General features: G+C 41.0%; 4 protein-coding genes across 4 annotated transcripts in view; 2 read left to right on the top strand and 2 right to left on the bottom strand.

The window, feature by feature from the left end:
* The first annotated feature begins 2,455 nt into the window (after positions 1 to 2,455).
* On the top strand, positions 2,456 to 7,900 carry prrg1 (proline rich Gla (G-carboxyglutamic acid) 1). Its single transcript, XM_073476035.1, has 4 exons — positions 2,456 to 2,540; positions 3,444 to 3,484; positions 4,344 to 4,504; positions 5,458 to 7,900. The coding sequence occupies exons 2-4, from the start codon at positions 3,475 to 3,477 to the stop codon at positions 5,920 to 5,922; spliced, it is 636 nt and encodes a 211-aa protein (XP_073332136.1). The 5' UTR covers positions 2,456 to 2,540; positions 3,444 to 3,474; the 3' UTR covers positions 5,923 to 7,900.
* A 212-nt stretch (positions 7,901 to 8,112) lies between these two features.
* cpox (coproporphyrinogen oxidase) lies at positions 8,113 to 13,035 on the bottom strand. The gene is made up of 7 exons (XM_073476034.1): positions 12,345 to 13,035; positions 12,049 to 12,192; positions 11,816 to 11,926; positions 11,564 to 11,705; positions 10,584 to 10,802; positions 9,129 to 9,233; positions 8,113 to 9,029 (listed from the first exon to the last, which is right to left on the bottom strand). The coding sequence occupies exons 1-7, from the start codon at positions 12,910 to 12,912 to the stop codon at positions 8,945 to 8,947; spliced, it is 1,374 nt and encodes a 457-aa protein (XP_073332135.1). The 5' UTR covers positions 12,913 to 13,035; the 3' UTR covers positions 8,113 to 8,944.
* A 2,803-nt stretch (positions 13,036 to 15,838) lies between these two features.
* Positions 15,839 to 18,516, top strand: ccdc181 (coiled-coil domain containing 181). Its single transcript, XM_073475755.1, has 5 exons — positions 15,839 to 15,940; positions 16,347 to 17,327; positions 17,422 to 17,568; positions 17,988 to 18,145; positions 18,345 to 18,516. The coding sequence occupies exons 1-5, from the start codon at positions 15,839 to 15,841 to the stop codon at positions 18,514 to 18,516; spliced, it is 1,560 nt and encodes a 519-aa protein (XP_073331856.1).
* Positions 18,517 to 19,558: 1,042 nt separating this feature from the next.
* Positions 19,559 to 25,994, bottom strand: part of p3h2 (prolyl 3-hydroxylase 2) — a 65,895-nt gene continuing 59,459 nt past the window's right edge. The window contains exons 6-15 of the mRNA XM_073475770.1: positions 25,838 to 25,927; positions 25,448 to 25,488; positions 22,898 to 22,989; positions 22,616 to 22,743; positions 22,341 to 22,436; positions 22,046 to 22,196; positions 21,514 to 21,631; positions 21,344 to 21,419; positions 20,909 to 21,049; positions 19,559 to 20,823 (exon numbers count right to left, since the gene is read on the bottom strand). Coding sequence (XP_073331871.1) covers positions 20,731 to 20,823; positions 20,909 to 21,049; positions 21,344 to 21,419; positions 21,514 to 21,631; positions 22,046 to 22,196; positions 22,341 to 22,436; positions 22,616 to 22,743; positions 22,898 to 22,989; positions 25,448 to 25,488; positions 25,838 to 25,927 — 1,026 coding nt within the window. The 3' untranslated portion in view covers positions 19,559 to 20,730. The remainder of the gene's footprint in view (positions 20,824 to 20,908; positions 21,050 to 21,343; positions 21,420 to 21,513; positions 21,632 to 22,045; positions 22,197 to 22,340; positions 22,437 to 22,615; positions 22,744 to 22,897; positions 22,990 to 25,447; positions 25,489 to 25,837; positions 25,928 to 25,994) is intronic.

Raw genomic sequence — 25,994 nt, forward strand, 5'->3', positions numbered from 1 at the left:
TACAGCACCCAGGACTACAGTCTTAGTGGAATTCACTGAACACATCACAATCTGACTCAACAAGTTCATTTTCTTTTAAATGTTTACTGTGTAATTCAACATCATCTACTGTCGATGTAACTGAGATTTCTCCATGACCACTATAGTGTGCACATACCTATACAAAACCTGCATGATGATTGTATTTATCAAAGTTTCCTTATGATTTATTAGAACTTAATTTTGTTTTCAAGGTTTATGTACAGTTTTTAAAACTGTCTTTAACCTGTTTTAGACTTTTTGCTGCTGTACTCTGGGGAAAATGTATATTTTATTTTGAATATTGGGATAAAGGAAACAAAATACAACCATTGTGAGGCAAACCATCCAGAGAATATAATTTTTTCTCATTTAACTGACATACAATATCAGTAAACCTTAATTTTAGTGGGTTCATTTCACAACTACAATGCTGCTATTATCTTGTGACACACTTTACCCCACTTCTGTTTCTCTCCGCTGTCTCTTCAGGTAAAACACTTTGTTTAATACCACACTTTCTCTCTCTCTCTCTCTGTAACACACACACACACACACACACACACACACACACAGGAAAGCTTACACCGTTTATTTTGTCCCCTAATTGAACTGAGCTAATCCGTTGTCTTTAGGGAAGAATCTCGCAATTAATTCATATTGATTAACATGCACACACATGCACGCACACTCACGCACAAGATGCGTAATTTCTGAAGAAAATTAACTTTATAGTTACATTTAACCAGATTAATATTTGTCTTAGACCTCTTGTCAATACATTGTACGTTTATAGTAAAAAGTTACTGTTTGGTAGAACTATTGAATATATAGGAAGATTTCAATTTCTTGAACCAAATAGATTTGAGCATATTTCTATTACATATAGATATTTGTATGTCTTGCATGTACTTTCGAGTGTAGGTCAATTGTTCCTGGTGGCAAAGTATTTCAACATCATTACTGATGATCACAGATTGTAATCAGTAGAGACTTGATTACAATCTGTGATGCGCGCGCACACACACACATACACAGTCCTGATCTAACAACAAAACTGATCTACGTTAATACAACATGTGTGGAGTTGCTGTACACTTCTCCAATCACATGTTTGAGGTACAAAATGTCAGATTACTCAGATTGAAATGTTCAACTCAACAGACAGACGAAACGTTAAGCAAAAGTTTAAAAGCATGGAAACAAATTGATAACTACTGTCTCCTCCTCTGCCATACATTACTGGCTGGCATAGCACCACAGCTGATGAGTGGAGCTAAAAACAAAATGAATGTGGGTTTAATTAATCGGGATGGGATTTTTTTCTTGTCTTTAAGGCCATAAAACTGTCAGTTACATAAACTCAACATGCTAGGTGGTAAATTATTATAAGTAAATTATGAACAAAGTACATTTCAAAGCAACATGACATGGTTTATACTGATATTTATTCACAGAGCACATATTAAAGCCTTTCTGCTCTTTGAGAGCAACAAAAATTTTAACAATTTAAAAAAAAAATGTATTTCTTTTTTAATCTTATTGGATTTAATACAGTCTAATCAAATGTAAAATATGTATAATCTAGATTTAATAAAATCTGGTGGCAATTTGCACATCTAATCCCACTGTGCTTGTGGGGCAGCTGTTGCTGCGGGTTGTCCAGTAATCAGTAAGTTGACTGGTTCGATTCCCCGATCCTCCAGCTGCCCTTCAAGGTATCCTTGAGCAATATACTGAAAACCACATTGCTCCTGATGAGCAGTTCGGCTGCGTGTATGGCTGCCTCTGCCATCAGTGTGTGAATGGGGGGATTTGAGTGGTCAGTAGACTGGAAAAGTGCTATTGAAGTCCATATATTTTTGGTCTGCTGGAGGGTTTTAAAGGATTTTTTAGGGTGTTGGATGTTTGCCTCTGTATTAGGAAATAAATGTGTACAAGGACTGATAAAGTAAATCAAAAACTCATTTATTAATTGTTGTATATCTTTAAATTGCAAACATTTATGGTTGTAACAGTATCCCTCGGCACACCTGGACATTGCTCACAGCACACCAGTGTGCCACAGCACACTGTTTGGGAACCACAGGTACATACTGTCAAAACTACAGTGTATTTTGAAGAATAGGCATTATTAAAATGCTTAATGGTCACATCCAGTCGAAGAATAGGCCTACACAAAATGTGCATCAAGCCTAATTGCAGTTGTAGTCAAAACCATAATTGTGGTTATAATATCAAGAATTGCCCTAGGATTAGTGTGTGCTAGGGTCAGGGTTAGGATGCCCTCATCCGGCCACCCCACCCTGTTAAAATGTAACCCATCAATGACTGGTTGTATTGATTGTGGCCAGTATAACCCGTGTTTATCTGTGGACTGTCCCTTTAACTCAGGGACAGGGGCAGTTCATAGGGCCGCTGTTCGCAAACACAGCTGTGCGCATGCGCGGCGAGCATAGCAACACTCAGGGGCAGCAGAGAAGACCAGGGACCGTTTATGCGCATTTTGGGGACGAAAAGAGGTGAGCTGAACTGTTAAAGTTTATATTTATGCAACCAGAGATAAGTAACAGCCTTCGACATTTAGCTGAGCTTCTTCTATCCGCTCCTTGGTGTCTGGTTATTTGAATCATGTGTCGCTCGTTAATTCGCATCCGTCGCTAAAAGCGCACTGATCCCACAAATCATCCCCGCTTGTCAATACAGAGGCGCTAACCAACACCGCTCACACGGACGAGAAGAGACCTTTAGTGGCCGTGGTGAAGCCTAGCTAACACCGCTGTAGCTTTCAGTCTTTATCCGGCCTCTCATGGGATTTGTATAACGGGGCGGCGGCGCTTTGTTTGGGATGTTTCCGCTGCTGGTAATCTAATTCGGGTAGCTACGAGCAGGATTCCCGTAACACCTCCATGTGTAACAGTGGCCAGCAGCCGCCATTGGTCACTGTCACTTTGGTCAGGGATGTCTTCACAACAACGCCCTTTAACGCGTGGCTGTTGAAACTGTTATCCATCCATTGAGTCACAATATTGAAGGCTTATTTTCCCCAGCAGCATTTTTGACAACGAGGCGCGATGCTTCATATTACTGTGCCACTAGTTTCCTTTTCAAATCTACTTTTTTCTAAAAGGAATTTCCCTCAAGCCAGATTAGTTGGCTAATATTAGATGTTCTGCTCTGTATTAGATGGTCACATGTCCATAAAATATGTCACCACCTCCTTTTTCAGTCTGTCACAAGTTGAAGGACAGTGTTGCTGTGTAGGGTTAGAGGGATTCTTTCAATGACTGTTTATGTAAAGAAAGAAACAAAGGAATATGTGTAGTTTTAAATGGGAGTCTTTGTTAATTATTGCCTGACTCGTATATCATGTATCAGCAGGTTCAAAGCTGTATGTTGATGTGTGTGTGTTTGGTTTTCTACAGATAAAGCACCCCAAACAGACTCGCAGGAATCATGGGGAGTGGTAAGTTTGCTTATACATTTAGCCCACAGGCACAGAAACTCATAACTTCACGACTTTCCATCAGAAACTCTCCTCCAATTGTCTTTTTTTTCTTTTCCACTGTGTTGAATTTCATTAGTGTTTGTCTTGTCGTTGGAATGTGACTATACAGGTTTTTTCTCTAGTTAAGCACACAATTCCTATTCTTTCCTAGGAAAAAACTCTTTTTCAACATTTTGCCCCCCTTTTTTTTGTTTGTTTTGAAATCTTGTGCTGATCACGTCCCTGAATTCATGAGTCACACAGACGCCATAACTTGTTAATTTGGAAGCACATCAGACATTCCCAGGGCATGTTGTGGCAACTTGTGTGCAGCCTCTGTTTGAGAGTTTATGTTCTTATTCTGGATGTGTGAAACAGAGGAGCACTCTGTCTTCTCTAAGTTCATTCCTCCAGTTTCTCTTATGTGGCCCAGGGATGGATGCCTAAATCAAAGGAGCTTTTGTTTTTATGCAGAAATGTGGGCACTGGGCAGCGCTCAGCTCTGCTCTACAGCCTTTGTTTCAGTCCCCACCTCTCTCCCTCTCACTTTTTTTTGGCATCTCTATCCTCTTCCTCCTCCTTCTGCCTCAATCGTGTCTCTTTCAATACTCTCTCTTTGCTTATATTTCTCCCCCTTTGCTTCCTCCACCATGCTGTTCCGCTTACTGACTCACCATTACTTTCCTCCTTTTCACTATCATTCTCTTGTCTCCACTTGTTATCTTTATTCTTGCTCTTTTTTCTCTCACACATCTCTCAATCTAACATGCTTTCCTCTTCTCTGCCCTTGTGTTTGTCTCCCCCCCCTCAAATCCTCCTCCTATCGTCCGTCTGTCAGTGTTCCTGCCGGCGGACGCGGCCAACTCGGTGCTGCGTCGACTGCGCAGGGCCAACTCCTTGCTGGAGGAGATGAAGCAAGGTAACATTCAGCGGGAGTGCCGCGAGGAGATCTGCACCTATGAGGAGGCCCGCGAGGCTTTCGAGAACGACGAGAAGACGGTGAGGAGATGAGTCACGTCAGACCTGCAGTTCCTCCTTTCTTCAAAGCTAAATTCACACAGGAATGGAGAAGTAGAACACATGAAAACACTTGTATATGGCTACATGTGGCCAACCACATAAACAACATGAAGGGATAGTTATTTCCTTAATTATTAGGTTGTTTAAGTTACTCACCAGTTGTAATGTCTGTACAGGAATATAAGCTCCAGCAGGAGGTCCTGTGTTCAGAGATTTACCAGCCAGATGTGACTAGTCAGACAGAAATTCACCTTGGTTCATTTAAGCAAAAATAAGAAGCAAAAACACACAATTATCCTCAGGGTTGTACAAAAACATAACATTTTTATTATTTTTCTGCTGCTTATTCTCACAGTTCTTCTTTGACCTGTAGCTGGCTCACTGGAAATGTCTGGACACATGACACCCAGCTGGATTTAAAATCCACAAATCAATATTACTACTACTGAGCAGCCCGAACCAGCTGCACTATGTAAAAACATCCAACATATCCCTTTAAAGCGATATTTCGTAGGGTTCATGTGTCCAGTAATGAAATCCTACGCTGAGAGTGGTCGCTTGTGGAATGTGGGTGTTTTTTCAGGAAGTGATGATTATCAGCAGGAAGAACAGCCGAGTGTATGCCACAGAAGGAGGCCGTATTTGTAAAACTATTGTGAGAGGCCAGAGAGCAAAGTCACGCAGATGGACGTGCACAATCATGTGGTCGCCTTTTGTTCGGGTGTTATTGTCCGCTGCCTTTGTGTTGAACTAATCCAGATAAAAGTATTCATACAGTGGAGACCATGTGTCCTGTGACCCTGTGTTTTGGGAACAATTTCGTGGCACCATGTTGACACTACAGCCTGCATGAATGTAGCGGAGTGTTATCATGATGTAAATGGTTTTGATCTGAGTTTGACAACGTGTATCTGTCTTCTGATTGGCTGCAGAGACGATTCTGGGAGGAATACGTGCGGGAGAGCAGTCCATCTGGAGGGTTGGAGACGGTGGTAGGAGGAGTCCACTCTCTCTACTTGATCGTGCCATTGCTGCTGGTCGTGCTCATCATTGCGGTCGTCGCCATCACTGTGTGGCGCTGCCATTCCCGCAAGCGCTCGCAGCGCAGCCCCAGCATGGGACACTCACATCACGACCACGTCCTGTCAGTGGTCTCTATGGACCATTGGGGGAGGGATTACCACCATGGTGACCAATCAGAACTCAGTGTCCACAGCAGCCCAGCTTATCCAGGCTCAGAGCTCACATCAGGAAGAGGAAGCGCTGGAGACCCTCCACCGTCTTATGAGGAGGCTGTGGGCCATGCAGACGTCCAAATAGAGACGGAGCCTCCTCCGCAGTATGAGGATATAGTCAACACCAGCTCTATTAGTGCCAACGGTGGCCATGGGAAGTAAACCTGTCTCTCACTACCAATCCAACAAAACCCCTAACCTACACTAAGACCATGTTATCGTTTAGCAGTGTCACTGTTGTGGTATCACCAGCCTTTCCCCTTCAACACACAGAAACACTATTAACTGTCTGGTCAATGGACTAATGCAATCTTTGCCAGAGCCAGCGCTGTTAAAATTTGCACTAACCTTTCATCACCGAGGTGAAGTGGTAGCAGGAAGGAGCAAATGATATTGCAATACCAAAACCAACGAACACCTCTGGTGATTCTCCTGGAGTTGCATCTATGCTGTCACACTGTAGCAAATCATTTAAGTCAGCAGGCATAGCAAATGATGCATGTAGCGTAAAAAAAAGAAGGGTTCTGACTGCCATAATGAAGGACAACTATTCTTAAAGTGTACATGGAGTTGGACCGATGCTTTATTGAAAGGGTAATGCCAATTTTTTAAGTTGTTAATAGTGGATATTTTGCATCTATTTTTAATACTGATTTTAATTTCACATATCTGTTTTCAATATAGGTATTTACTGTTGCCACTATTGCAAAAAAGTTTGCTTTGCAAGATTCAGAAACAGCATTTGTGGAAGACCACCAAATTTTGACCACCAGAGGGCAGAAATAATAACAAACTTAAAATCAAGCTAATCATCATCAAAAGGGAGCCTCAAACATTTAGTAAATGATCAGAACCAAAACAATTACTCAACACAGAGCTGCTGTACTGATGATTCACAGTGGGTTCAGCACAACATGTCACATTACAATCACCAATTTGATTAATTGTTGATATCAAAATGATCACTTAATGCAGGTTTAAAGAGTGAAGTTGCCAAATGAATGCATCGGTCCACCTTCAGTCTACACTTGTGAATGTTTAGATTTGATGTGTTTTAAATTTTACAGGGAAATGTGTTTTGTGTACATGCGTCATATGTGTGAGTATATTTTGGTAATGCATGCAGCTTGGTCTGTACACCTGAGGTTGGATCTGGCTCTGCACTGTTTGTTGATGGTCAGCGCTTCGCTGGCCCAGGTCCACCTCTGGGGTGTTGACAGTTGCTCAGAGCCCGCTTTAACTGTGAAAATACTTCCCTAACCTTTCCCCTGGAGCAAATTTAACCGTGTTGGATATGACTACAGAGTCGTCTGCTGTGCCACTTTCACTAAAAGTACACTGATGATTCTTCAAATAGGTTTGCAGCTACGCCATAAATGTAAGTTGTGGGGTGACTTGCACAGGAATGTGGGACAGAAAGCAATAGAAACAGAAACTTTGGGCAAAATTATCAGCGGTGGGAGATTCTGTATTTAACGTCACTATGGACAGAGTTCATGTTTAGCATGTGTTATGTACCTGTATATAAATATGTAGAGTCTGTATGTGTGAAAGTAAGTTACAGTGAGATTGTTTTTTACTGCATAGGAATGTGGTGAATGCATTGATTCTAGTGTAACTATTATACAGTAAGTCGTGAATTAATGAAGGCACTTTGTGTTAAAGCTCAAAATGAGCTGTTTGATGGAAACTAGGACTGGTCTGGTTTAACGTGTTCCTCCTCACTCTCGGCCATCACAATGCCACTGTAATCCTCTGGAGATAAAAGTGCTCATACTCTCTATATGCAATGTTGCTGCATACACTAAAAACCAAATATATCTGTCTAATGTTCACAGATTCTGCTAAATGTCACATTTCCTGTCTACACCTCACAGACTCTGAGCACTGACTATTATTACTCTACTTTTTTGTGAGTTGACCTGTGAACCTCAGCACTTGCTATGACCTTCAACTGAGTTGTGCTGGTGGGGGTAGCCATTTTGGTTAGGTCAGGTGTCTATTGTCACTTGCAGAGCCCTTTTTTTACAATGCCTTATCCAGCAAAATGTTATATAACATTAAATGCAAGGGAACTTGTTATAAATCCTTGATATGTGCAAAAGCTTGAATTGATTTGTAATAAAACATTAAAAATGCACCGTGTGTTGCCATAATTTAATTCAGTATCTCATGAAAGTGATGTTTAATTTTGTGTTTTCTGAGTGTTTAAACTTGAATTTATATTGTTCTTTTCTACCCTGCTGGACTCACCCAATGTTTCATCATTTTACAAACGTTTGATACATCGCTGAGCTTTGCACAGTCTATTCAAAGGGTTATGGTGATTCAGAGTGAAAAAAGGACCCAAGGTAGAACGAACAATTTATTGTAATTATAAACTATTTTTACATGGCCTTTTGTTTTACAAACCTTTCTTAAATGAGCCACCTGGTCTGTGATTCACGTTTATCCTCTCTGTGGAAACTGATCCAGAATCCCAGTATCACTCCTGCTGTTCTAACAAACCAGTAAGTGACTCATTAACCAAAAATGAATGACAAACCAACGTAAACAAGGCTCAGGAGGGGTCAGTCATTCTTATTATTTAGCTACAATTGAGAGCAGATGCACTGAATCATCAGAAAGCAAATGTATTAACAGTTGATACCAGTGGTGGCACACGCATACATCCAGTGGCTCAGTTTGTCCTGATTTTCCCTCTCAGTGCTTTGTTTAAGAAGAGTAGAGGAGAGCAGAGCTCTGACAGCTTCAAGTAGAGCAAGCCACATTTAGCCCAGACATGGAAACAAAAAAAGACACAGCCAGTGTTTGACACGTCTCAAAAAAGGAGCACATGATCAGTGTGAGATGACCTAAAAGCTGGGACAATAGCCACATGTGAAGTTACATTATTTGGTCACTCTTTGGTTTACCAAGCAGGAAACAATGGCACAAAGCTGAAGTTTATAAAACAATGTCTCATTATGAGTAGTAATGTAATCAGGGTGTGATTAAGTGCTAAAAGGCAGATTTGACAAAACAAAGCAAACAGGAAAGAGAGAAAAGTACCAACGGCAATTAAAAAACTCTTCAGACAAGTGCAATGCAGTTTCATATTATTTTGGTAGGGACGGTGTTAAATGCTGCTGATCTGTTCAAACACTTTTGTCCTCATTGACGTGTAAACCTGTGAACACCGCGGTCACACCCACTCCTTGGGGTTTCGTAACGCATCCAGCATCTCGGCCTCCCGTGTACCTTTGGCAGGCTCGTGCATGTACTCCCACCTGAGGAGGAAGGGTGAGTTTGTTACTGAGCAACAGGGACCGCTCATTACTGTCATACAAGAGCAGGGATGCCACTGTTCTGAACTAGTGTTATGTTACCTGGCAGTGAGGGGGAGAGACATGAGAATACTCTCAATTCTGGAGCCAGGTGTGGCCAAGCCAAACTTCACTCCCCTGTCATACACCAGGTTGAACTCCACATATCTACAAATCAAACACACACAATTTACTGTTTTGTGATACATTCAGTGGACACTGTTAAGATCTTCTGTTCCTAATCTAAGCCAAAACAACTTTTTGTATGACGATTCAAATCAATAATAAACTTCACTGAAATCATTCTTGAGATATAGATCTTATCCAGCACAGTGAACATTCCATCATCTTTATTTTTTCATAAAAGTAATTGTTGCATTTTGTGCTTGTGAGCAGAACAGTCTTTTGGAGTGCATGAACATTTTAATGCTAAGAATAACAAAAGTCCTTTGTTTAATGTTTGTCTTCCATGATCGACAAATGCACACACTTACCTATAAGACAGTTAATCTGTGCTTTTGGCTGCAAAACCACACAACTTTAATGCAAATGAAGTAAAAGTTAACTGAAGTTCATTGCTGAGACTGAGCAGGGTTTATTCACTCCAGTCCAGTCTCTTTCTCCTCCTTTATCTCCCCCATCCAATCCCTGCCTGAGTTTCTATCCCACCATTACACTTCCCATTCATAAACTCACTCTTCAGCTGATTCTCTGTGTTGTAGTCTCTCACTGCATGACAAGACTCCCTGCTGGGGCAGAGCTCTCTGCCAGGATCTGCTTTTTTGTACATATCATCAATTGGTGTTCCAGTCTTTTTGTATTTTACCTTTTACAAAATTAAGGAAACAAAATGTTGACTGTGATGGATCACCTGAGATAAGTTTAATGACTGTGTGATTTTATCAATAGCAGATTAAGTCATTGATAGGTATCTCCACACTTCCTTTTAGCCCTTTACTGGCTAAACCCATTCTCATTCTGGTATAGGGGATAAAAAATGCTCTAGCTTGTTTGTATTTCTTTAAACCAATCACAATCGTCTTGGGCAGCGATAAGCCTAGGATGCAGTGACAGTGCCCCTGCAAAATACTGTTGGGGAGGAACTTGTTTTAGTGGAATATCAAACGGACTAAATTCCTGCAAAACAACCAAGCAGGCCTGCCTTATTACATTATCATCATTTCGGTCAGAATTCGCCATTTTCAGCATGCAGGTTGCTTGCTCCGAGGTTGTTGTTACGTTTTCACGTAGCGACGGGGACTTTGAATGGTAACATGCAGTTAGCAGAAGGGGAAGGAAAATGCCAACAGAAATAGCTGGACAAAAGCAGGCTTGTATCAACAGCCTTCTTTCTGTGAGTTACACAAAGTCATAGTTGATTTGGCTGAAAAGTAATGGTTTGTATGGAGTCAAATTGTGGCTTTTGGCCTTTTTTTTAATAATAAATTCCTGATTTTAACAACATTCTTTGTAAAAATCATCAACAATCAATTATTCTTCAGTGCATATTTTACTCACCTTCCTCGTCGTACTTGCTGCCAGTCCTTCTCCTCATCAGTAAAGGCATCGTTGAGGTGTTTGTATACGATGGGCAGATAACAGGGCACCACAGTGCGGGCGCAGCTCTTGACAAAGCTGAATGCCTCCTCCTGGCTTGGCGATTCCAGGTCATCGAAGAAGATCCCTCCTATACCACGAGTCTCTCCTCTGTGCCGGATGTAGAAGTATTTGTCACACCTAGAAATTAGAAGAATTGTATAAGAAAATTAATCAGTTATAATGTCAGGCTATAGATTTAACTGTGGAACTGTGCAAGTGGAACCAAATACATCAACCAACAGACTTTCCTTTTCTTTTCTTTTTTAAAACCAGAGATGGACTTGACAATATTCAACAGATCTGAATATATCAGCAATTCATGTCAAATTATTTAATTACAATAAAAAACAGCTGCAGTTATGACAAAATGAATTAAAATAAGTCTGGGGAAAAGATTTACAGTAACTGTTTATAAAGGAATTTAAATTACAGATTAAATGTTAAAGAAAAGCTGAACCAGGAGATAGTTAGCTTAGCTTAACATAAATACTGGAAGCAGGGGGCACAGCTAGCCTGCCTGCTTGTAAGTAAAAAACTGAGAGAACTAAGGGTGGTATCAATGTTCTTGTCCAACTCTTGGAAAGAAACTTATTTATTTACCCCAAAAGCCTAACCTTTCCTTTAAAATCGAACTTTAAATTCACACAAACTTAACTAACTTAGCTCAGGACAAGCCACATCAGATAAACCACACCCACCCCTTTCATATCCCCAGTGGTCATTTGCTGGCTCAACGGTTTTTCGGCAACTGCAGATTTTAGGAAGAGACTTCCTCTTATCATCATCTGACAGAGAGGATACACCCATTGTAATCCACACACACTGATACACAGAAATCAGGCTTACAGATGAGTACACGCTGAGGCGCACACACACGCATCTTCAGTCAAAAACTGTACCATTTCTTAAAGTCGGTGTAGTACTGTGAGTGGTGCTTGTCACAGGCCCCCTTCAGGGTTTTGTGGAAGTGGAAAGCGTCTTCCTTATTAATATAAACTGGAGTCAGGTCTGTGCCTCCACCAAACCACCACTGCTTCGAGCCTGAAACACAAGCACAGAGACAAGGAAGAAGGAAACAAGGGTTATCATTCATTCATGTACTCAATAGTGTCACTGATACCAAGACACAGCGGCTGACGTCTCACACTCACCATCTTCCTCTTCGATCTCAAAGTATCTGTAGTTGAAGTGCACTGTGGGGATGTGGGGGTTCTTGGGGTGGATAACGGAGCTCACACCCATGGCACAAAATGGCAGCTTACCTGGGAGAAAAGCACGACACTTCACCATTACACATGACACAGAATGAAGGTTACCACAGCTCTCGTCAAAAGCTGTATCAAGGTCTAAGCCTGCACACAAATATCATGTTACAAGAATGTACCATCTTTCCCTTTGAGGACTTTCCCTCTGCTCCTCATCTGCTTGGCGGCCTCCTCGGTCAGGTATCCAGACACCACTGACACATTGACCCCTGCCTTCTCAAACACCTTTCCATCTTGCATCACACAGCTGATTCCTCCACCACCTGACACACACACACAGGGTCCATAAGGAAATAAATCAAAAGAGGTTGGTGGTTCTGACTTTGAGAATCTCATAAACGATACTCAGGATATACATGGATCAGTTCTGCTCCACTCTGAGCTCTTGTGTGATACCAGGTGAGCATCCCCTCACCTTCCTTCCTCTTCCACCGGTCCACCTTGAACGTCCCACCGTCCACCTCCTCCAGGGCTCTGCAGAACTCGGCCTGCGTCTCCATGATCAACATCTCCATCCTCGTCCGCATCTCCCCTTTCGTCTTCTGCAGCACAGCGATGTCGGTCACCGGAGGAGACATGAACCCCCGACATCTCTCCGAGATATCCCCCTCTGGCTCCTTCTCCTCAGGAGCTCGTAAAACCTTCGTTGCCATCTCCGCACGCTGGAAGTGGTTAGCGTTGGCTAAAAACCCAGCTACCGCCGCTGCTGCCGTCACCGCTGCGGCTCCACTGAGCGCCAGGGCTCCCCTCCTGGTTCGCCCGGCTGAGGCTCTTCCTGCGGTCCCTTGGGACATGAACCGTACGCTGGAGCCTCTGGAAAGCCATCTCGTTCCCGGAAGCAAAGCCAGTGACGAGCTGTGAGTGGAGGATAACGGCAAGTGCGACTCCCCTGCACTAGCAAGCCCCTTTAAATGTGAAGTCAAGCAACGTCTCACTGTAGTCCGAGCCGTTTTGTTCACAGAGCAGAACACGATGGTGGCCATTTGTAGGAGAAACACCCGCTCTTTCCTCGGTGCGTCGCGGCCGTCTGTAGTTCAGACGTACTCAAAATATTATCAGAAGTTGTGCCTACGTGCTGTCAGTCGTGCTTCAAGAAGTTGAACCGTCAAGGGGCGTGTAGTTCCTCGGTAGTGACAGAGGCACCATGGGAAATGTCGTTCTTCGTCGCTCGCGGCGCCGGGCCCTCCGAGTAGGGAAATCCTGCCGCGAAACATCAACACCCAGAATGCAGTGCGCCTAAAACAAAGTTGGGTTCATTGACTTCTCACATGCGTATTTCGGAGTTCGCGTTAGCAATGAATCCTGTTGGTTACATGATCAACTTTTCTCTTTTTCTATTCCAGATTTATGACTACATTTTTTTTTGTTTGTAAAATAACCTTGAAGATCCTGGTATTACCAACTCTATGTAGATGTTTTTAAATGTTTTATTTGTATACTTTATCACAACTTTTGTTTATATATGGATTAAAGGCTCAAAATAAAGCATCACTAGCCCACGGTCATGTGCTATCGGCCAGATTAAATATGAACCAACAATGTTTTTGTGATAACTTGGCTGACATAATTTTATTAATTAATTCAAGACTTCAAGGCTAAATTATATGGCTTATTATTAGTAAGTCAATATTTAGTATTTAAATAAATACATAAATAAATATGCATACTAAATAAACAAAAAACGATTGTTTACTTATTTGTTTATTTATTTATTAATTAAATGTATTGACTCATTAATATATTTATATTTTCATTTATTTATGTATTCACCTAGGCATATTTATTTATTTTGTATTTAATATCGACTAAAATGGCCTTCCAAATATTTTTCCTTCTTAGTATTGTTACTTGTTTATAATGTAATTTTATCTATTGCCTGTTTTAAAAAAATAAATAATTATTATCGGCTCGCCACAATTTAAGTTATAATGCAAAACTCACTTCAAGAACTTTATTACTTGAGTTGATAGTGTGCTTTAGTGCATCATACTCCCAAACAACTAGCTGCTCATGTTATTACACAGATATAGTGCTGTCCTATTTTCTACAGTAACCTTTTAAAATCTCCTTAAAGGTCACAGTTCTTCTGTTTCATGAATGGTACTTGGCCCAATTTGGATGTTTCCCCTTGTTTATAGTGTGTTCATGGAGATTTTATTACTTAGGAGCGATTTGTGTTGAGCGTTTGTCCCGTGTGCGCATGCGCGAGTAGTAAAGAGTGTTGTCGGTCTCTATGACGACGGCTGTATTAAAGCTTTTAGGGCTGTAGAGGGACAGGAAGCAGATTATGTGCACAGGTGTTGCTCCGCAGACTACCAGGCACTATGTGGGACAGTTAGATGGAGCGATAATCACGAAACAACCGGGCTGCACGTGTTCTTTCACCGCTTTTAACTCAACAGGAATACTGCGCAAGAGCCTGCCGGTGGTGAGTTTACTAACAACCACATTTCCTCACTTTTAACTGCTACTTAATCCAATTTAGCCTTTTTTTTTAATTAATACGATTCCCACAGGCACCAGCTGTGTCCTGCAGCTCACCCTCTTATTTTTTGTCTCTGTCCTGTTTATTTTTACAGCCCGCAGACGTACAGAAATAAACAGGATTACAGTCTATGTATGTGAAACTCTGTGTTATAGCCAGTGAAATTTATTTTAAATCACAACAGAAACATAGCTACGACAAAGGTAACCTACATGTAAGCAAACGGGATATTTCTTTTGCCAAAAACATAGAAAAAATAATTTACTGGAAACCTGCAGTACTGATTTCTGTCCAGAAGGTGATGACCGATCCCTTACATGTACTTGTACATGTACAGTACAATTACATGTAACCTAAATATCCAATGGAAGTGATGTGATAATTGAAAGGGTGGTAATTTGTAGATGGTAATTAGTGCCACAATAATTCAAAACCCCACCAAAACTAAAGTGAATGTATACATTTGAATATTTTGCTTGTAATTTGCTTGTAATGTTGTTTTGATTATCCAAATAGGCTAGATGGAACTAGATGGGGTATCCTGATAAGCACTGTACTCTTTACTGTAGTCCATGTAGCCCACTGCATGTCTGTAAACATGCCCGGACCATAGGATGTCTAGCATAGCCACTAATCCAGCTCCTATGTTCACATTATAGTATACTTAACAGCACAGACATTTGTATTAATATATATTTGTAATAAATTGTGTTTCATTTGCTACAGAATATTTACTTTAATGTGACTGCAGGTATTTATTATTCAGGCCAGGACTCGACACATTCAATATAGATGAACCCGTCTTGTACTAAATAATTGTAATTCTTTGATACATTTATTTACATTTGATATTTTGGCCGAATAAGATAAATTAAGATAAGATAAGATAAAATAAGATGCATCTTTATTGATCCCCCGTAGGAGAAATTCAATTTGTCACATCAGCAAAAGGGAACAGTGAACAGGAACAGTGTGCAAATACAGTAATACAGTACAAAAAAGTGGCAGTGCAAGGTATGAGTTGACTGAGAGAAATATAAAATAAAATAAAATGAAAATACATGCAATAAATAGGAAAAGTACAATAGAATAGAAATGCTATATACACCAAACGGATAGAGAGAAACATACACTTGAGTGTACACTCATACAGGTTTGTATATACAGGTGCAATATCTGTCATTAACTTCATTCATTCATTTGAGTCTTGGATTAGGAGGTACTGAGTGCTGAGGGGCAGGCTGATGGCTGATGGTATGAAGAAGCCCCCCAAGCACTTGGTGGCATCCTATCCAAAATCATTAGGGATCTTTCTAAAAACTCATCCTTTTGGGTCCATGTATATCCAGAACAAATTCCTGCTGCCAGTCTGGCAGAAACCATCACGTTTGAAATGTGTCTTTGATCTTCTTCTAGTGGAGATCATGAGTGAGGTGGTTTGCACAAAGACCCAGGAGGAATATGAGGACGACTTTGAGAAGGATCTTGACTGGCTGATTAGTGAGGAAAGCCGGAGTGAGGACCAGGCAAGTCATGCCTTGCTGTACAATGTGCAATTTATATAAGAACAATTGCACCTCCTCTTCCTACCTTCTGTCTTACCTTCTCATATTGTGTGAGACTAAGTTTGGAGTGCTGCCCTACTTACTTTAGACTGGGTGCTGCATGGGTCCCTGACCCTGCTCTGTGAAAGTGTAACAGTGAGTAGTGTTGAGTTACCCGAGCTGGCACATCTTCCTGTTTGCATGTGAAACCTACTCTGTTGACATAAAGTGACATACTTTCACTGTGCCACTGCTGGATGCAATATTGATGAACACACTTACACATGTCTGTTATCACACCAGCACGCCGATTACCTGTCAAGTATTGATGTGGCTCATTCCCTTCCAGCCTAATTAATTAAAGAGCGTTTGCCTTTCCACCCCACAGGGTCCTGACTATGAGGACATAGAATCAGAAATTGACAAAGAACTGGAGGAGGACGAGAAAGTGCAAAAAATGAAAACAAAGCGGAAAGTCCTCAAGGAGAAGAGAGGCAACAAAACTGAGGAGTTGGAGGAAGATGACGAGAGGTGGCCTTCGCCTATGGAGCCATTAGAGTATGATTCAGACAGAGACAGTCCAACTAAGCCATCACCTACAGTCCCACCTCCTCCAGGGATGGATGACCAGACAGATGAGGAGAAGAAGTACATTCTGGAGAAGATCCAGCAGGCTAATCGGGAGCTGCAGGACCAGGAGGCTCCGGATATGAGCAGGCGCAGGCGGCTGCATTTCAAAGAGAAGCTGGTGGACCTGGAGGTGCCTCCTCTGCAGTTTGAGAAGGATGGCAACAGTGGTGAGGTGGAGGGTGGAAAGGGAACTGCGAAGGATTCAGAGGCAGAGATTGAAGTGTCAGGGAAGCTTTCTGAGCTAAAACTTTCCCCGCGGGAAGAAAGTAGCAGGGCTGGGGAGAGCAGTGGGGGAGGGCAGGGGGTAAAGGAGGGCAGAGTCCTTGTAGAGAAGGATGGGAAGTTTGATCTGGTCAGCCTGAACGAGTTGGAGAGTCAAGGGCTTCTCCCTCCTATAGCACACAACTACAGTGACTTCTCACGCTCCTCCCCACGTCTTCAGGAGCAGACTAAAAGCTCCACTAAGAGCCACAGGTCCTCCACCTCTCCTCACGCTCGTGCCGGCTCCTCCCTCTTCCAGCAAGGTGTTGATCACCTCAGTGCTCCCAAACCTCCAGCTCAGCCCAGGAATAGGCCCAGCTCAGCCAACCACAGCCATAGAGGCAGCCAGAGGAACGGCAGCAGGCGGCGGGTGCAGTCGGCTACCGGAACACCCTGCCAGGCCACTTACACCCTCTCCCCCCAGCAGAAAGAGGTGCTGCAGAGGATCCAGGAGAGGAAGGAGAAGCTGGCCAGAGAGGTAGGAAAGGAGTGCATGCATTATATTTACATTTCTACTATAAGGCTTGTTGTTAATGACTTAAATCAACTTTTTAATTGCTTTTGCTTCCCAGGCAGAGCAGAGGAAACGTGACGAAGAAGAGCAGAAGAGGCAGGAGAATGAGCTGGCGTTTAAGGCCTGGCTGATGAAGAAGAGAGAGCAGTTTCAGGAGGAGAAAAGGGTCCACCGAGCCCAGGAGATGGAGAGGATGAATTCTAAGGTAAGACCACAAGGGGGCACACTGAACAAAGCATAGATGTTGACAGTGTAGACAGTGTTATACAGTTGTCTTTATACACTTTGTTTATTCAGTGGTATGACTTGTAGGTTCTATCCAGATCAAGATCTTTATGAGGTGGCAGAAACACTACCATATTTGTCCACAGGGCCCGCCAGAGTCAACAAAAGTTGCTTGTAGCAGTTTTAATGAAATAAGGAGATAAATATTTTTTCCTGGCACAGTGACAATGGTGTATTATTCATAAACAGAAATTATAAACCTCATTTACAAAAATTTCCAAGAAAAGCAAATGCAAGAAACAATACTGGCCGGGGGTATTAAAAAAAACCATTGCAATAATAAACATTTGCCATCGTTTCCTCGATATTACTGGATGTATCTCTGCGTTTCTCTTGCAGAGAGACTCCAGCGACCCGGAGGAGTCGTTCAGGCAGTGGCTGCAGAGGAAACAGGAGCAGCAGGAGAGAGAGAAGCATCTGGAGGAGCTGAAGAGGCTCGAGGTGGACAGTGGTTACCTTTTACGCAGCCGCGAGGAGTGTGAACATGCCTTCAAAGTGTGAGTTCAGCTTTTCATTCATTTCGAGGCCTGCAGCAACAAAGAATGTAAGTGCTAGATAACTTCCTAACTTCTGACAGTGCATCAATATGTCTCTCATGATGCAGAGAAACGATTATATTACGTTGCAAGTGTGACATTTTCACCGATAATTTATTTATTTTAATAATCTTTATATCCTCTTATATGTGGCTTATAGGTGGCTAAGAAGGAAACGGGCGGAGAAGCGAGCGGAGCAGCAGGCGGCTCGAGAGCGGTCCCGCAGGTTGGTGCTCGAGGAGCGGCGTGCGCGACGCATGAGGGATCTAATGTGCTCCGTCAATGAATCCAAGCCATTCAGATTCAACGAACAGCTGGCGTACCGCTACTGAACCAAACAAATCCAGCATGGATTGATAACATTTGATTCTAGTTTGATGCTACAAATCTCATGCAGTCGTTTCACCACAGACTGGATGATACATGAGCATAAGAGATGGTTTATGCTGTGTTCAGTCGTTGCTAGAGATTTGTTTTATTGTTTCTGTTTCTGTGCTGTGTTACAAAAAAAAAGTTTACCGCAGTGACCTCTACTCAGAATATACCTGGGTAAATAATCCATCCAAATGTAAAAGTTAACTGCACTAATTTTACACATTAAAGTGTGTTTACAGGTCTTGGGGAGTACTACTGCAAATTAAAAAAAAAACTGTTTAAAGCCTTTTGTGGCTTCAGAGGAAGCTGCATGTAATCTGATAAACTGCTTCCAGCGATGTCACTCCATGGCCGAGTTGCATTGTGGGTACTGTAGGTGCACTGTGGACAGTTTAAAAACAAAAGATCAAAATGGATACAGCAGATCCAGATTTATCACCTCACACATTATTCTTCCATCTAAACCTGCCGCCTACATTACCCACAATGCATCTCAGCCATCGAGTGACATTGCTGGAGGCAATTTATCAGATTACATGCAGCTTCCTCTGGAGCCACAAAAGGCTTTATACTACTTTTCAACATGTGCAGTAGCACTCCCCAAGACCTGCAAACACATTTTGATGTGTAAAATTGGTGGAGTTACCCTTTAAGGCGTGATAAATGTATTGAGTATGTGATTTTTTTTTACTGTATTTACGTTTACTTTGTAGTGGCAGATGCACTTTACTTTACTTAAGCTCCACTGTATGCCTTTTGTCAGAGTATTTGCTTACATAGATATAAAAAAGGATACATTCAATTTTACAGCAAGTTGTTTGAATGAATGAAACTGTAAAGGAATGAAATTATCAGTGAGAGAAAAAAATATCACTGGCAAATATTCCTGGCTGTTTGAGAGACAGTGTCTTCATATAAAAGGCATTCTTATTTGATAGAAAAGACTGATGTTTGAACAATGTGACATGAATAAATAAAAAAAAAATACACAACTTAATATAGATATGGCATATATTTTTAATTTATAGGCATGTACACATACATTTTTGTGTGCTACAGCATTTCAGAATTAAATATCAGTGAACACAAAAAGTGGCCAACCTCATAAAACAACAGGACTAGGTTTCTGGTTAGCAGTTTGAATCTATCTCTAAAATATTTCTTTCCATTGGATTTACAGTGCATGACTCGGGCCTATATCACCTGTATCATCAACAAAAATATAAAGACGTAAAAGACCGAAAAAAAAAAATGTATTCCTTGAAACAGGAACTATTGGCATCTTTTATTAATAAAAGCTGCTCATATTTAAACGCCGACAGTTACAACAGCAGCTATTATTAAAAAACACATAAATAAAAAAGTAAACCATGAACACAAAAACCATGTTCTCGTGTCAGTGAACATGTAAACCAGTATTCTGCTCTGTGTGCCCAGAAAGGTGACGAACAACGAGGAAGAGTGGACAAAAGTAGTGACACACAGAGAAGGACAGAGTGCATGATCATTAAGTATTCAGCATATTAGAACATAATAACTCTTTCTTAAAGTCTTTGTATGAGTGCTGTTTAAAAATAAAATACCCAAATTAGAAAAAAAAAACAGTGCACTGCCTACATTGAAAATAATCATTACTGGCACTGAAATAAAAAGACATTATTGAATAGCATTATGTTGTTAGTAATAGCATATGTAGCAGTACCTTTTGTGAAGCCTGAATCTAATATTATTTTATAACTACTGACCACTGAACTGTAGGTATTTTTAATATCTGTACATAGTGTTTTTGAATTAACTGTTGTTCAGAACAAGAGCAAATCAAAGCAAAACAAACAAAAAGTCAAACCACCGTTCTTCTCTTTGGCTTCTTCACAGTTCGGTGAAATTACAGATATGAGCATGAAACTCTGCCAACTAACCAGTTCCAAAAAAAACAACAAAGTGAAACAGATATTTTTCTCTCACTGGAAGGGAAAACAAAGAGGGTAAACTCAAGTACTGGTGTGTAGAGAAACATTTAAACAAAAAACACAAAAATGACAATATTTTTTTCTCTTGGACTTCAAACAGTACAAAAATAGAAATGTTCTGATCCAATTCAATAAATAGTTAAAATACATAGGAGGATTTGATTGAAGGGGATGGGGTCGGGTGAAGCCGTTTTCCTGCTTCTACAGTTCATCTTTAGGGTTGATGTTGAGGCCCTGACCCCACACGGACTGTGTGTCCAATGCCTGGATCACCTCATCCGCCTGCAGCCTCTCCTGGAACAGGAACAAGATGGAGGATGGTCAGAATGGTTCAAACTCGAGCAATATTTGGACTCAAGTTAATGAAACATTAGTTTACCAGTTCTCTGAAGAGCGGGTCCAAGGTGAACCACAAAGCGACAGCACACCTCTGCCCGCTGGTGACTGCCTTCACACCGTGTGGATTCTCCCCTCCTGATGAGAAACCCACCATCCTCCCACACCTGGGCTTCACTGATGCCTGGAGAGGACGGAAGAGACAGAGCAGGGTCAGAGGTTAGGTTCACATTTTACCATTATCTTCTCATATCAGCAGGACCAAAATGTTGCTGTTTTATTGAAGTTCAGCTGCGTCGTTGAAGCAGATATTTGATCCTAGAGTGTAATCCCACATAAGCACAAAAGCTGACCATGTATTCAATTTATTAATTAACCCCCATACCTCTTTTAGAGGACAGTGTGTGTGGTTATTTAAGACTTTTGAGACTGGCTAAATGTTGGGAGGGTAGAAGGCTAAGAAGGAAATCCATCTTACCGTGACTGTTTTGGCATCCATTTCTGTGAATATAAACTCCCCTCCTTCAAAATCTCCATTTAGATATAACAGGGCACTGCAAAAAAATAATAAAAAAAGTAAAGGGGAGATCAGTACAGACAAAATCAGGTTTATTAATTCTACGTGTGTTAACAACAGTAGCCTAGTACCTGTAGTCTCTGTATGTATACGCTGGTGGTTCCTTCCAGCACTCGTTGGCATCGGGGTCCAGCAGACAGTTGTCAGCGTGGATGGGATGGCTCAGGTCATTGCGGTGATCTTGCTGGCCTGTGAACCGACACACAAAACACATAAATACAAATCAACACAGCCATTCATATAAAACAACACAGGGAACATCCTCTGTACGTTTCCAGGCTTTTCTTCTTCCAGTCTTTTTAAAAAAAAATTTGTATCTACCACTACCCTGACACACAGTATATAAACATTTATTAAAAATTCAGCTGGAGTGCGAAGGCTGTTTAGACTGTGATCATTTAAGACTGTACCCTATTTTTATCTTATTACCACAGGTTGGGAATTCACTTGTGCTGGTAATGGCAGGTGGCGTGTTGCATGATGATTCAATATGGGAGTTCAATATCAAACCAGTCAAACAGTGGTGATGATGGCAATCTCTGCTTGTTTTTTGTGGTTTTTATGTGAAGCACTTGGTGCATTATGGTTCTGTGTGTGGCTGACCTGTGATGGCCGTCCGGCACACCAGGTGTGTGTAGGAGAAGTGCAGGGTGGAGTTGAGCAGGAAGTACGACTCGATAATTCGTCTCGCTCGCTCACTGATATCGTAGAACAGGCGGGCGCTCCTCATTGGCACTCTGCCCTCGAAGCCATGCTGAAGGGAGGAGAAAAGAAAAACATCTTCAACTGTTTTCTGATTTTTGCTTAGATAATACACAGGTTTCTTGCAACCTTAACAACTACTTGGGCAGATGTGATCTTTGTAATTCATGCAGCGAAGTTTCAGTGGTTAGTGTACCTGCAGGGTTTTGAGCACAGTTGCTCCTTCAAACTTCTCATTGGGAGTGTGTGGAGACATCCTCCCTCTGTAACCATCTCCTGCCATAGTGACCGCCTGGGAGACAAGAAAGGACACAGAATTATTCTTCAAACACAGGCTCACACACTGACCTTTACTGGAATAAACACTCATTCATCTTCAGTCAAATCTGACAGCCAAGAGTAAACTAAGTTAGGGTTAGGGTTAACATGATCATAAATCTTAATTATATTAATGTTGTGTAATGTCCTCACATGTGCCAGATGTCTGAGGTCTGAACACTCCTCCTCGGACATGACATGATCCAGCAACACACGCTGAGTCCCATTCAAGGCCGCCGAGTTCTGCACCAGCTGCACGCTGTCATACACCAACGGACCACCTACACAGATCACAGGACAGTATTTAAAGAATGCAATATGTTATCCAAACCACGGTGACCAGAGGAGATTTAACTGCTAAACATCAGTGTGTGACTTTCTCTCAGTAGGTCAACATCCGGTTCAGCTTCACCTCCGGCTACAGCGCAGGTTTACCTTCTTTGAGCTGCTGTGGAGCAGCCTCACTGACGTTCTTCTTCTCTGAGATGGGAACATACTCCATCCAGCCGTCTGTACCAGAGGGAATCCTGGGAGAAGAGATGGTAGGGAATGTCATTAGTCATGTCATTTACACTTGGAGGCAACAGAAGTAAGATGTGAGCACAACACTGACAAATTATCATGAAGTTTAAGCTGATATGGTGAACTTGTTAGCAAGCTGTTGCCTATTTACACGTCCAGCAGATAAAAAGGAACATTATCACTGACATGGAGTTGCGTTCTGGCCACCTGTTGAATCTAAGACCAATAGTCACTCTCTTTTAGCTCTATTTTGATCCTTCAGCTTTTAGATGCTCCACTATGTCGACCAGCTGGTTGCTATCTGTGTCCATTTGTTGTTTGGAGCTGAGCAGCGAGTACTTAGTTTGTTATTATTGCTAGAATACTGAAAAATATAATTTTATATATTAAAGATACATTTTAATTTTATGGACCAAGTTCAGACATACTTAACAATACATGCCAATATATTTTGATAATACATTGGTAATATATACTGCTATGTTTACTTTACTTAATATATACTCGAGAGGCCTAATATGATTAGTAGAAAAAATATATTAATATTTTTTACAATATATGAAAAACTGCAGTAATTGGTCTATTTGTCAATATACAGAGAAAAAACATAATTTCTTGTATTCAATAATTATGGAAGCCCTAAAGGGCCATGCATTCATACATTTTATTTCCTCCGTTTTCCCGTGATAACGAGTTAATTTCATTTGTTTTCTCGAGATCTCGAGTTATTATCTCGAAATAACAACTGACGGTTTCCCGAGATAACGGGGTAATTTTCTCGAGATCTCGAGATAACGAAACATTGTTTTCCCGAGATAACGATATAATTAATTCGAGATCTCGAGATAACGAAACTTTGTTTTCCCCGAAATAACGGGATAATTTTCTTGAGATCTCGAGATAACGAAACTTTGTTTTCCCGAGATAACGGGATAATTTTCTCGAGATCTCGAGATAACGAAAGTTTGTTTTCCCGAGATAACAATATAATTCATTCGAGATCTCAAGATTTTCCCGAGATAACAAGATAATTTTCTCGATATCTCGAGATAATGAAACTTTGTTTTCCCGAGATAACAAGATAATTTTCTCGAGATCTCGAGATAATGAAACTTTGTTTTCCTGAGATAACGATATACTTAATTCGAGATCTTGAGAAAACAAAGCGATAGTGTAGTATATTAAATCATTGCAGGAAACATTATTCAGTGTAGCAATGTCAGAGGAGCAGGAGCATATCAATCACCGCGTCACATATCTTTTCAATCAAGGCCTGACACAAGCTGAAATAGCATTATGCCTTGCTATTACAGATAATATACACATTAGTGTGCGTAATCTAAAAAGACGGTTAGCAAGGCTTCAGCTATATCGGCGGCGCAATCTAAGTGAGCCTGATGTCGTCGTTAACTACATAGCTGACCAGCTACGAGGTCCCGGGCGTCTCCATAATCTCAGGCCTATCATATCACAGTCATTTTCTCGAGATCTCGAGAAAATTATCCCGTTATCTCGGGAAAACGGCAGTTGTTATTTCGAGATAATAACTCGAGATCTAGAGAAAACAAATGAAATTAACTCGTTATCACAGGAAAACGGAGGAAATAAAATGTATGAATGCATGGCCCTTTAGGGCTTCCGTAAATTATACAATACAATACATTGTATAATATTATTAAACATATATTGCAATACATACTGTATAAATATTACAATAACTTTGTCAAGAGCCTGTGCCAACATGTCATATCAGAATAAAGTAAGTAAGCTGAAAATACAGAAAATGCTGTTTAATTGACACAAATAATGAAAAAAGATTTTTTTAAAAAAACAAACTAGAATGTTAATTTCAGATCTGCTATATGGAAAAATACATTTCTGTGGCAGAAGGAAAACAATAAATTGAAATGAGCTATACATCTCTACAGAGTTGTGGTAAACTGCAGCTTATGGTGATTACTCTCTACGGGTCTGTCACTAAAAGAGACCCTTTTCACGCCACACACACTCTTTGGAGCCATTGTTATTGGAAAAATAAATAAATAAATGAATCAATAAGTGTATGAAATCAATCCAGAAATAAATACATGAGCAATACATGTACATACATATATAAATGAGTCAGTGTAGGTCAATGAAGAAAGAAATATGTTTTTATTCTAAAAACAACATTTTTCAAAGGGCAACTTCTATTTATTTTTAGTAGACTTTTTTATATGTCATAGGCATATCTATTTATCTATTTTGAACAAATCTTTATTTATTTATGTATTTATTTATGTAATTATAGAATAAAATGGCATTCTATATTATAGCCGCTTTGAACGTCTGCATATGCAACATTTGCTGCTACAGAAGAGGAGCCCTGAAGTAACGAGAAGACAAACTTCTTCATGAGGAAACGTGATGTTACACTGTGATGTTACTAAACTTTAAAAGTTTTACAGATGCAGAGATCTCTACCTGTTCAAGTCGTCTCTTCCACCTGAGCTGCTCCAGTAATTCTGCAACAAAGACAAGGGGGAAATCTGTAAGCATTTTGCCAGCAGATGTCGCTGCTGGCTGAGAAGACAGTGCACGGTGGCCTTGCCAGACACCTGTTACCCTGCTCTGAGTCAGCCAGGCAGCAGGGGCACATTAATGGTTTACACACCCAGCAGTAGATCTGCTCTGCATCACAGACATGTGGACCGCTTTAAGGATAACTGCCCATTAAATTACACAAACTCTTTTCATTTCTGGGCAATACTGAAAATTAAAGGGCCCTGGTCTGCCAATAAATCTGCTTTGAGTTTGTAGTTACACATGAAAAATGAAGAAGATCCTGGGTAATGTTGTATTCCATTAACTCACCCCTTCAGTAAATTCCACACCCATGGTTTTACTGCCAATCAGAAGAAGATCCAGTTCCTGTTTGTGCCTCCTCAGGTACCACGCAGCTTCCTGAAAACACACACACCAATGGTTAATAAACAATTTAGCGAGTCTTTACAGTAAATGCAAATGCATG

Source organism: Pagrus major, chromosome 11, assembly GCF_040436345.1.
Source record: "Pagrus major chromosome 11, Pma_NU_1.0".
Classification (NCBI taxonomy): Eukaryota; Metazoa; Chordata; class Actinopteri; order Spariformes; family Sparidae; genus Pagrus; species Pagrus major.

Bases quoted from the DNA above. Each gene is read 5' to 3' on its own strand.
- prrg1 (XM_073476035.1), top strand. The intron at 4,505-5,457 runs GTGAGGAGATGA...GATTGGCTGCAG, and splicing joins TCGAGAACGACGAGAAGACG to AGACGATTCTGGGAGGAATA.
- cpox (XM_073476034.1), bottom strand. From the start codon at position 12,912: ATGGCCACCATCGTGTTCTGCTCTGTGAACAAAACGGCTCGGACTACA. The intron at 10,803-11,563 runs GTACAGTTTTTG...TCTAATTTCTAG, and splicing joins TACACCGACTTTAAGAAATG to GTGTGACAAATACTTCTACA. The intron at 9,234-10,583 runs GTGAGTAAAATA...TTTGATTTGTAG, and splicing joins CAGCAAGTACGACGAGGAAG to ATATGTGGAGTTCAACCTGG.
- ccdc181 (XM_073475755.1), top strand. From the start codon at position 15,839: ATGAGTGAGGTGGTTTGCACAAAGACCCAGGAGGAATATGAGGACGAC. The intron at 17,569-17,987 runs GTAAGACCACAA...TTTCTCTTGCAG, and splicing joins TGGAGAGGATGAATTCTAAG to AGAGACTCCAGCGACCCGGA. The intron at 18,146-18,344 runs GTGAGTTCAGCT...TGTGGCTTATAG, and splicing joins TGTGAACATGCCTTCAAAGT to GTGGCTAAGAAGGAAACGGG.